Below are 11,108 nucleotides of genomic sequence, written 5' to 3'. Positions count from 1 at the left end.
CCCGCTTTCTTCATTCCAATGTTTTGAGTTATGAACCGTTGGATTATGATCCTTGAAGACCCCATTGAATTTACGGCAAACACTGGTAATCACGCAACTCAAGAAATACGGCCTTATCCACATTCTTAGATTCTTGACTTTGGAGTTTGTTCTAAGAGAAGGAAAGGGTCCAATCCCATTGCCAATTGCTTAGCTGCACAACTTGTTCACTTTGTTTTTTTTTATAACCATATTCCAATTCAAGTCCCAATCTAACAAAATTTCTTGATTCAACAATTTTTTTTCCGAAGCATTATAGTAAGGATTTCTTGATTATAAACAAAATTCTCTTCGATTGATTTTTGTTGAGTATTTATGTATCCTTTAGGAGGATGGAGCTACGCATTTATATAATATAATTATTATTCATTGATGTAATATTTAAGTAGGCTTTATGTTTGTCAACACGTATTTTACTCTAAATTTAATATGTGTTTATACAGTCTCATGTGCGATCTCGCAGGTGGGTGTAAGTGCCCCTTCTACAAACACTCAATGTCATGCGTGCTCGATATGTGAACTACTTAGAATCTAATTTGAATCCATTCCGATTATGGATCAATAATAGTAAATATCATACCAATTTTTTTATTCAAATGTCATTTAAACTTGATCTCAAATGATCGAGGATTGCTTGTTCTTATGGCCTATTTGAAAATCAGTTATTTGAAGAAATCTAAGCTCAATTTTGTAAGAGATAAATTTTAAAGTTAATTTAAAGTTTAGAATTTTTAAAAATCAATATTCATAAAATAAAATAAAAAAGTGTTTCGAAGTATCATTTTAAGTTTATTGATATATAATATAAGTTGATTAATTAATTTCAGGAACTTAATTTAATTATTATAAGAGTTAAATGTTGAAGTGGGGTAGTAAGCTATCACTACGATGCTCCTCAATGGTTGCAATTATGAGCATTTGCTTGTAGTTTTGAGTTCCCAAAACCCATCTAATTAGCTTCTTCTTTCTTCTTTCATGACTATATTTTAACTTTGAGATATTAAGTTTATGTATTTTTTTTATTTTAAAATCTTAGTCTCTCTATTAAATTTTGTCGTTAAAATTAACAATGTCAAAGGTAAATTAATTTTTAATCCTCAATATTTTTATATTTTAATTAAAAACATAAAAATTAAAAACTTATGAAAAATAAAAACTCTTTGAAATTTAAAAAATACAAAATACAAAAGATTATAAAAATATAAAGAAAAATTCTAAAATTCAGTCTTATCTAAATGGACCAGACCGACTAGTCGAATCAAGAATCGATTGAGGTATCGATTCAATGCAAGTTAAAAAACCAGCTAACGCGAACCGGTACGGATTGGTTAAATTGAGCTAAAAATCAATTGAACCAATTTTAAATTGGTCAGACCAATTGGTTCCCAAAACAACCGGTTCAAAATAAATAAATTATTAAAAATATTTAAAAAATTATAAAAATCAGTTCACTTACTTGTTCAATTGGTTTTTTAGCTCAACCTATACCAGTTTTTTACGTTTCACTAGACCATATCTCAATTGATTTTTTATCCAATCGGTTTGGTCCAATTTAAATAACATTAAATTTTAGAATTTTTAATATTTTAAAAAATAATTTTATTTTTTATTTTCAAATTTTAAAGTGTTTTTATTTTTTTTCATATTTTTATTTTTTTAAAATAATATTTTTTTGCTAAAAAGACCTCTCCAGTCCTCTCAATTTTGATATTGAGCAAATTGGTCCCTCTCGAAAAAATCAAAGCAATTTAATTCCTTTCAATTTCGAAAGTGAGCAATTAAGGACAGTTAATCACAACATTAATGTTTTTTTGTGTCAATTTTACATAAATTTGATTGATACAATAACAAATTTAGCCCTCAATGTTTACATATTTTGTTAATTTGGTATTGATTCTAAAAAACCCACAAATTTAGCCTCAATGTTTACACATTTACAAGAATATTATGGGCTAAATTTGTTAAATCATGACCAAATTGATAGAATGTGTAAATTATGAGAGCTAAACTTGTTATTGTACTAATCAAATTTATGTAAAATTGACGAAAACATTAATGTTATGATTAATTGTCCTTAGTTGCTCACTTTCAAAAATTTTAGGATTGAATTGCTTTAGTTTTTTAAAAGGACCAATTTGCTCAATATTGAAATTGAGAGTGACTGGAGAGGTTTTTTAGCTAAATCTTTTAAAATATATTTTATTTTGCTTAAAATAAGAAAAATAATATTTTTATTATTTTAAATTTACATACTTTTAAAGGGTATGGACTAAATTGACAAAAAACTATAAATGTTGAGGGCTAAAAGAGTTTAGAAATTTTAAAAACCGGTTAATCTTCGAATTGGTACAAACTTTGTTGAATTGGGCTAAAAAATTTAGTTGAACCGATTTTTATATATTCTAATATTTTTATTTTTAATAATTTATTTGCTTTGAATTTGAATCGATCAAGTGGGTCATTTTGGGAACCAATTGGTAAGACCAATTTGAAAATTGTTCAACCAATTTTTTAGCTTGGTTCAACTAGTCTGTCCCGGCTCGAGGGTCAATTGATTTTTACCTCTTTGGATTGATACCTCAACCAATTCTTGATCTAACTGGTCGGTCCAATCTAATTTAGATAACATTGAATTTTGAAACTTTTGTTCATATTTTTAAAATCATTTTGTTTTTAAAATTTAAAGAGTTCTTATTTTTCATAAATTTTTATTTATGTAAAAATAATTTTTAAATTTCTATGTTTTTATTTAAATTATGAAAAAATTAATTTTTCTTTTAAAGAGTAAGGACTAAATTGACAAAAATTGTAAATGTTAAGGGTTAAAAGTTATTTTACCTTTGACATTGTTAAGTTTAAGGGCAAAATTTAATGGAGGGATGAAGATTTTAAATAAAAATATAAGGAATCAATGTCTCAAAATTAAAGTATAGGAACTAAATTTTAAATTTTGAAAAATATGAGGATCTTTGACATATTTAAACCAATGTTATTTCACATTTATTATATTTATGTATATATGATTAAATAGGAGGATGATATTGATTCAGTTAATTATTTTATTTTTATTTTTAATATTTTATAAATTTTAATATAATTTTATTTTAATATATTTTTAATTTTTAGGATAAGACCAAATTAATAGAATATATAAATATTAAATGCTAAATTTAATAATTTTTAAAAATAATATTAAATTAAAACATTAAGACTAAACTTATTATTATTATACCAAGTTAGATCAACATAGGTGGAATTACTAAAATGTAAGCATTTAATTGTGTCTCGGAAAATCCAGCAAGTCCCTCCATAGTCCATACCAAGGACAATATGTTTTGCTTATGTGAAAAAGCCGACAGAAAATGCGAACTAAAACGCCCACCGTGGGGCTCGAACCCACGACCACAAGGTTAAGAGCCTTGCGCTCTACCGACTGAGCTAGACGGGCTTGTTGCCTTTTATTTTTAAGATGATTATATATAGACATTAATAAGTCCTTGTGATCCACCATACGCACGACTCAGTGACGTTGCTATACAGCAGAATCCCATAATCTTGGCATGTACAATAAATACGCTGCCACGGTAAGCAAAATATTCTTAGCAAAGCGGCTGCCATATTGTCATTCAAGGTGGTGAACATATTCCCCAAGTTTTGACAGCCCACAATTGAATGCTACCCCACCTGTCCAAAGAGGAGAGTAGCCCTGGAAGAATTGTCTTATCCTTCCTACTGCACCACACCTCTCATTCATTATCTTCAATCCCTTCACGGATAATGATTGGTTATGTTCATTACATTACAACATGCTTCATGTATGAGCTTGATCTTGTTCTTCTTGGCATAGCCATTGACAAGGCCAAGATTGTTGGCCACAACCACCCAATAACCCGACACCGTCTTCTGAAACGTTGCCATTGCTGCCCTTGGATGGATGTGTAGGAATATGGCTGGTCTTGAAGAACCAATCATGACCAAAGCGAAAATACGGAAGACACCGTGCTAAGTAAGAATTTTGTAAAACACATCTTTGAATGTTGAATTTTTTAAAGCGTATCCTATAAATCTTGAACATAGATAACACCCATGTTGTAATGACTAGTGACTAAATTAGCAAAACCACTCATTTGGAACAAGAGGAAGTCGATTTGTACTCAATTTCCTTCACTTAGAGATAATTGCAAGGCATGTTCTGCTTCCTTAAGGAATAAACGAGTCAGTTCCTTCTGCCCTCTTCGATACACTATGCTACACCACCTATTTCTACTCATCAACTTCTGCTGGACCAAGTTGTTCGCCTCCTTGCTACAAAATAAAGCAAATAAGATGGTTCAATATTAACAGAGATATTTATTGTTCGATGCTATAAATTTTGCAAATGAAACAGAAAAGGCTGGATGTTCAGGGTGCAATATAATAGGAGGGGGAAAGGGAATTTTGTAAAGATTCAGAATGACTTGAATAGCCAGAACCAGCAAAAGTATAGATTGCAGTGACTGTCTTTTCATTGAAAGGAGGAAAGTTTAAACTTCTAGTATACCTTGTATGCTGTTCTGCATTTCCAATAATGCAGGCATTCTCAAGTAGTTCAGAATCAGAGTCCTCTGTTCCGGAACTATCTTCAAGGTCCATCATCCTTGCCATAGAGAATTAGAGTCAATCATTAAGACAGTTTTCTTTGCTAACACCTGAATAATACAGAAGTGTTAAGTTTCAAACTCTAAGAAGTTTCTATGATTTACTTACTTTTTCTGAAGAAGGTCAACAAGCAATTGCAGAGCTCCAGAATCCCCACAGGCCTCCCATACAGCTGTTCTTATTTCTGTCTCAGAAGGCTGTCTTTCTCCTTCAGACCCAACAAGCTTGGAGAAGAAAAATAGTTTCAGTTAGGACAAAAAACAGTTTAAATCGTTTTTTTCATTTCTCAAGATGAGAGTGACTGACAGATACTCAACTAGCCCCTTGAGGAATGTTAACATGTATTTTAGAGTAATATGATAGTAACTGCAATCAGTGTTTTTTTTTACTCCTCGTTGGACAATAACTGCAGTTCATTCAAGAAAGAACATGATGAAACAAAAGAGAAACCACACCTCTTCTAGCATTGCAGAAACCTTAGAAACCTCCTCATCTTTCATGGCTATGGTCCTCAAGGCAGTCATAAAATCTTCAGGAAAAACTAACTTACTCAAGTAAGAAGGTGTTTTGCGGTGACCACTCCAACTAAAATTGCAAATTCTATCATCGGCTTCAGAGGTATTGTTTGCTTTACAATTAGAGGATCCTGTTGGGAAAAACCCATGATCTAGCAAGTTTTTAGGTAGAAGGCACCGCATTGCAGCTTTCTGTGAACCAAAGCCAAATTAATCAGTAATACAAAATTGTTTTCAGGAGAATGGGAGAAAGGACCATAAGAATAACGAATGTAATGGTTCTACCAAAGAATATGAAGAAGAATACATCTCCATTGAAATATAAAAATAGCACTAAGTGGGATATTAACATATTGTCATTCATATTTTCAAAAGAAAAAGTCATTCATGATCACTGACCTCGGCTACAAGTAGTTGCCCTTTGAAGTCAGAAAAGGAAATGTTCTGGATTGCCTCTCCGGGATAATGAATCTGTACAGTTGACAAATGTTAGCGAATAAGCTCAGAACAGCATGATGAAAGAAGTGAGATATAGTTGAAAGCCCCAATTCATGAATTTCTTCCGACTAAGTTGTACCTAAATAATAATATGATTCCTTTTGAAGAAAATATAGGAATTTGACAAACTGCAAATTTGGCATAAACATACCATGAGATAGTCATCTGGATTATTATCAACAACGAAACCATACAGGTAGAGAAGTTCCTGCATCAAATATGAGATGATCAAAACGGCCTCACATGTATCAATAAGTAAGTACAGTCCAGATAAGATACCGCCAAAAATTGATTATGAAAGAAATTTAATGTCATTTAGGCAGAGAATGTTGTAAAACATGCCAGAGAGTGAAGGCGAAACTACTTCCTGATATACATGTTTTACATATCATGCTCACAGTTGAAAGCATGTTGCATGTCAGACCACAGGGGATCATCAAAATAGAAAGATGAACCAAAACAATCACAAAGAAATTAATCATGTAAATTTACCACAATAGTAACATTTAAAGTAATTTACAGAAAATCAGGGAGCAGATTTAACAATTTTCTTTTTCTTTTTTCTTTCTTGTAAAGTACATAATTCAATTCATAGAAATGACAAATACAAGAATAATCCATGGTTGTAAAAACCAGACGGTTATTCAATCATATAAGTTGACCGAAAAATCACATAAAAACTGGTAAAATTGGATATTTTATTTTATTTTACTTCTTTTATATTCTTTCAACAAAAAAATTAGGCTTTTTCACCATGTTTATGTTCACTTTCATCCTTGGTTTTTTGTAAATAAATTTTTTTCCTAATTTTTGATGAATTTTTAAAAATAATATCTTTTTGAATTTTTTATGATTTTTTTCTTAATTATTATTAGTTTATATTTTTAAGCTTTCTAGATGGTGAATCACCTGGTTGAACCAGGAACCAGAGATCCAATCAGGTCAGCCTCTAGTTCAGTTTTTTCAACCAAGGAGCAATCTCTGGAAGTTGAGATACTTCTAGATATACAGAAATGCTACCAGCCATATTTAGCTTGCCATAAATATGGAGTATGCTCGCAAACAACAGCAACCATCTTGAAGTTAAACAGGGAATATCAAAGGGCACAGGAGGCTATCAATATTGACATATAAGTCTTTTAAAAGTATAGAAGAAACACTCATGTTTAGGAAGAAAGTTATCTGTTCAGGACAAAGCAAAGTACCTCATTTCCTTTGTTACCATAACTGATGGAAACTTCTTTGTCAACTGGCAATGGAGACTGTAAAGCTTTCCATTTTGAGTGAAAAAAATAGTGCCACTCGTGGTTAGACTTCCCAATATTTAACATAAAAAAAGACCTCAAGTATAACAGATTTGATCAGAATATGTTACAAAAAGCAAACATGGGAGGAAAGAGGAGACTACCAGAAATAAGGTACATGGATAAAGGAATTTGAGTTATTGACCCTGTTCCATCAACTTCCCATGTTGCAACTGCCTTCAAGTCTAAATGTAAAATTAACAAACAAAAAACTTCAATGAGAATCGAGACTGAAAAACCAAGACTGCAGTAAAAGACTGAACCAATTATAGACAAGAGAGCCGCCGACTAATAAGGACTAGCATACCATGGTTGCAAAAGTCAATGCCAGGGAGAAGACCCTCCACCCAGACAGTTTCTTCTTGTTTTGATGTCGAAGTTACTCCATTGACTTTGCTATCATTCCCATGAGCCTCAAATCCTGATATAAATACATTGTAAATAAAAAACTTTAACGTCAGTCCAAAGTTAATGCAGTAAATTTTCAACAGTAAAAGCAAATAAGAGGAAAGAGAGCTATACAGGAAATAAGTGGTAAATGAGAACTAAAGCATAACCTCACTTTTTCCATCGATTTCATTAATCGGCTCTTCACTATAACTATGACTGGTGAAACCCTCGGAATTTTTGTCAACTGGACAGGTTGTGCCCACATCGTCTTGAATTTGGGGGAATACATAAGAATGCGGAAGAGGAAGGTTCAAAGCACGAGACCAAAATATAGAATTTGCCCTAGCATTATAGAAATCATGCAATATTAGCCATCAAAGTTTTAGGAGCAGGGAATGTCATCATATCATTGTCAAGCTCTTCCATTTTCCCCACCCCACACCAATTAAAGAGAGTTAGAAAGAGTTCATTTTGAGGGGATTCCTACCAAAGGAAATCTTCAAAGCACACCTCACTGCAAAAGAAGCATTAACAACAGTTCACGTTTGGGAAATAAGAAAATAACCAATTTATTCTTGACAAGACCAGAAACTCAACAATTTAAATGCAACAATGGATTGCTATCTTGTTTAATGTAATTAATACAGACCTTTCTGAATCTCCATCAAGAACCAGAAGTTTCTTCACCAATTCCTTCACTTTATCTTCATATACAGACATCAAATCCTTTTTCTATAAAACAATTGTACTAACTTTCATCATCATGGTTAGTCAAATTTCATCAATTTGATTTTCAAGAGAAACAGAAAACTAAATACTAATATTTACCCGCAATTCAGTTGCTCTATACAAGGTTGTTCCCCTCAACTCCAAAAGCTCATCATCAGTAAACCAAACCGGATTACCGAAAGTAGTTGGAAGCATATCAAGGTACCTGACCCAACCTTTCAATCCACATAAATAATAAAGGGAAAAAAAAAGAACACTAAAATGCCAATCACATAAGTTAAGTACGTACGGTTTCCATGAAGAATTCTTTCGGAGACGTTCCACAATAAGAAATAAAATCATTAAGAACCTATCATCAACTTCTCCTTCTTCAAACATTGCTCTACACTCTGCTCCAATTAAAGGATCTTGCAGTACCCTCATTGGAGTTATTGCTAAATCCAGTGGAACAACAAGAAGAACCCCTGGCCAGTTTCTTTTCCTCATAAAATTTATGAAAACCTTACAAAGAATCAAACAGAATTCTATTTTTTAACTTCTTTGTTAAAGGGCTTTTTGCTACTGACCATCTTCGGGGGAACCATTGGTGGAATAAATACCGAAGCCTTTGGTGGAGTCGCAATACTTGATATTGCAGCCGCGGAATTGAGCTCCGTTTACCTGAATTAAAATCACTGTTAGTTGAACCAGAGGAATAGAAATGTAGAGTTGACGGCTTGAAGTTGAGTTCAGGGTGTTGGAGAACTAAACCTGAAGCCATTGAAGGAAGTGCTCGAGTTTTGCTTCCTCTGTACACGCCATTATCGTCGGTGATGGTTACTTGGCTCAAGTTGGCTGGTGACCAAAGGCACTACAGTGAGGTTTAATAAGGGCTTTAGCAATTAGGTCTGAAAAAAAAATTGAGAAACTTAAAACTGATCCCAGTTGGGGATGGCAGCGGGTTGGATATCTGCAATTTATGGATTATCCGAATCCACAAATTATCCGAATTTTACTATCCAATTTCGAATCAGAATTAAATACATTATCCGCCAGATATCCGAATCCGCAAAAAATCTGAATTTAACATTTTCAGCCTTATGTCGGATATCTGAATCCAACATAACCCAAATCCAAATCCACTAAAATTAAAATTTTAAAAATAATATCAAATCAAATAAAAAATAATTTTAAATAAATTTTATTCATAACTAAAATAAATAAATGTAAAATAAATTAACAAAAAAGCTAAATAATAATTCAAACAAACTAAACATAATAATTTCACAAAAATTTAAATATTACTAACAATTTAAACATAAAAATTCCAAGCAAATTAAAATTTCAATAACAATTCCAGACAACTTGATTTTCTAGTTCTGCTTCACTTCTTTGACTATATAATGATGGAATAGACCTCGATGGAGCATTGTCACTTTATTTTTCACAAGATTGAAATATATTCTCATTTCAAGGCAGTCCTTTGTAAGCTTTCAAAACTGCAAATTAACCACCAGCATTCAAATGAGCTTTTGTAACCTAGTTGCTCTATGAAATTAGAAAATTCCCCAAGCAAATGGAAGCAAAACCAAAACCTTCATCAACCACTTACCAATCTTGCATTAAACATGAATCGCCTATTTCCATTTATAAGAATGCTGAATGTGTTTTGTTCATGCATGCATTGTACTTAAATTGCTTGTACAAGTATAAATGGCATTAACTGGAATGATATCAGATGTCAATGGCTCTAAAATCCTCCTTACAGTCATCATCATAGAGCAGAATTTATCACTTGAGCTAAAAAGATAAAGCTAAATTAACTAAGTCTAACAATTTCTATCTCTAGTTCACAATCAATATCAGTTGGAATATCAATATAAATGTTTAACTCCAGCCAGTATAATTTTACCTTTGAGCTAGTTCAACATGAGCTATCCCTAGAAAACCAAAACAATCAACATTTAAAGACAAGATCAAACAAACAGAAACCTTCTCACTATCCCCCATAAACTCATTTTCACTACAAGCCATTTTTCAATATACCTATAAAATTTTAAAATTAACAATTCAGTTCATAAACATTAACAATAAGCATCAAAATCAAAACATTATAAACATTTTTCATGGTTCGAACATCTATGTTCTTCTAGCTAAGTAAATTTGGAGAGACAAAGAAAAAGGAAAGTTATTATTATTATTTTATTACATTCGGACATGACAGACTCTCTCTCTCTGTTTTGGTCTAAACTTCAAACTCTTTCCATTTCTTGTTTTTCTTTCTTTATTAGAAAATAAATGAAATATATTAGAATGGAAGTGAGTGACGTTTGGAAGTTGTAAGAGATTCCATGTTTCCTCATTAGCTCATTGTTTGTTTCCTTCAAATTCAATGCTGTCAAAGGAGACTAAGGGCTGACATAGTAACATCTATAACTAAAAATCAACCAGAAATAGAATCATAAAACATCAAGAATGGGTTTACAAGTAACGAAACCAACCAGTCAAATGAGAATTTTAAGGGCCGGTGGTCGACGGTGCCTTGTTGGTGCTTGCCGGTGACTGCCTGACTGGTGAGAGGCTTAGAGCTTGAGACGACACTTTTGGGAATTTTTTAGGTTTTGGTTGGAGTTGGGCTTAGCCGCTTGTATTTTCAATATCTCAACTTTCTAACTCAAAACTTGGTTCAATGGTTGCGGGCCTGCTTCAGCCAAGTAAACTATTTTCAAAATCATTTTTATTAATATTAGATATTATCACACCGGGTGGAAGAAAAAAAATGATATTAAAATTATATTTATATAAAAAATCAACAATTAAGTTATAGGTGAAATGGTAAATTGTTTATATTTAAACATTTTTTAAGCTTCCGTTTTATGTGACAACATTTTAGAGAATTTTCTCGAAAAAGTCGATCCCCTCAATAGAATGTTTATGACACCTTTCACCATTTTATTTTTAGTCACTAGCTAAAGAAAATGACACACTCTCTAGGGATGTTGGCTCTTCCAAATGG

At 32.0% G+C, this 11,108-nt stretch overlaps 1 protein-coding gene and 1 non-coding gene across 5 annotated transcripts; both read right to left on the bottom strand.

The window, feature by feature from the left end:
• Positions 1 to 3,414: 3,414 nt before the first annotated feature.
• On the bottom strand, positions 3,415 to 3,487 carry TRNAK-CUU (transfer RNA lysine (anticodon CUU)). Its single transcript has one exon. It is a non-coding gene; the product is annotated as a tRNA-Lys (tRNA).
• Positions 3,488 to 4,042: 555 nt separating this feature from the next.
• Positions 4,043 to 10,765, bottom strand: LOC105797405 (protein-lysine N-methyltransferase EFM1). Of its 4 annotated transcripts, none has more exons than XM_052633702.1 (17): positions 10,594 to 10,765; positions 8,864 to 9,000; positions 8,680 to 8,773; positions 8,403 to 8,577; positions 8,213 to 8,318; positions 8,034 to 8,116; positions 7,872 to 7,898; positions 7,557 to 7,726; positions 7,302 to 7,415; positions 7,099 to 7,179; positions 6,896 to 6,960; positions 5,842 to 5,898; positions 5,592 to 5,663; positions 5,133 to 5,384; positions 4,786 to 4,901; positions 4,580 to 4,675; positions 4,043 to 4,344 (listed from the first exon to the last, which is right to left on the bottom strand). In XM_052633702.1, the coding sequence occupies exons 2-17, from the start codon at positions 8,912 to 8,914 to the stop codon at positions 4,194 to 4,196; spliced, it is 1,710 nt and encodes a 569-aa protein (XP_052489662.1). In that variant the 5' UTR covers positions 8,915 to 9,000; positions 10,594 to 10,765; the 3' UTR covers positions 4,043 to 4,193. The 4 variants fall into 4 exon arrangements, with proteins under 4 accessions (XP_052489662.1, XP_012482850.2, XP_012482853.2 ...); XM_012627396.2 differs by having other exon boundaries at positions 8,864 to 8,963; positions 10,594 to 10,764; XM_012627399.2 differs by lacking the exons at positions 8,864 to 9,000; positions 10,594 to 10,765 and having other exon boundaries at positions 8,403 to 8,588; positions 8,680 to 8,764.
• Between the last annotated feature and the right edge of the window lie 343 nt (positions 10,766 to 11,108).

This window comes from Gossypium raimondii, chromosome 7, assembly GCF_025698545.1.
Source record: "Gossypium raimondii isolate GPD5lz chromosome 7, ASM2569854v1, whole genome shotgun sequence".
Classification (NCBI taxonomy): domain Eukaryota; kingdom Viridiplantae; phylum Streptophyta; class Magnoliopsida; order Malvales; family Malvaceae; genus Gossypium; species Gossypium raimondii.
The sequence above is the reverse complement of the archived record's forward strand: the minus strand, read 5'-3'. Positions and strand labels throughout refer to the sequence as shown.

Coding starts and splice junctions, on each gene's coding strand:
- LOC105797405 (XM_052633702.1), bottom strand. CDS start 8,914: ATGGCGTGTACAGAGGAAGCAAAACTCGAGCACTTCCTTCAATGGCTT. Junction 7,416..7,556: donor TAATGAAATCGATGGAAAAA/GTGAGGTTATGC, acceptor TATTTATATCAG/GATTTGAGGCTCATGGGAAT. Junction 6,961..7,098: donor ATCCATGTACCTTATTTCTG/GTAGTCTCCTCT, acceptor CAAAATGGAAAG/CTTTACAGTCTCCATTGCCA.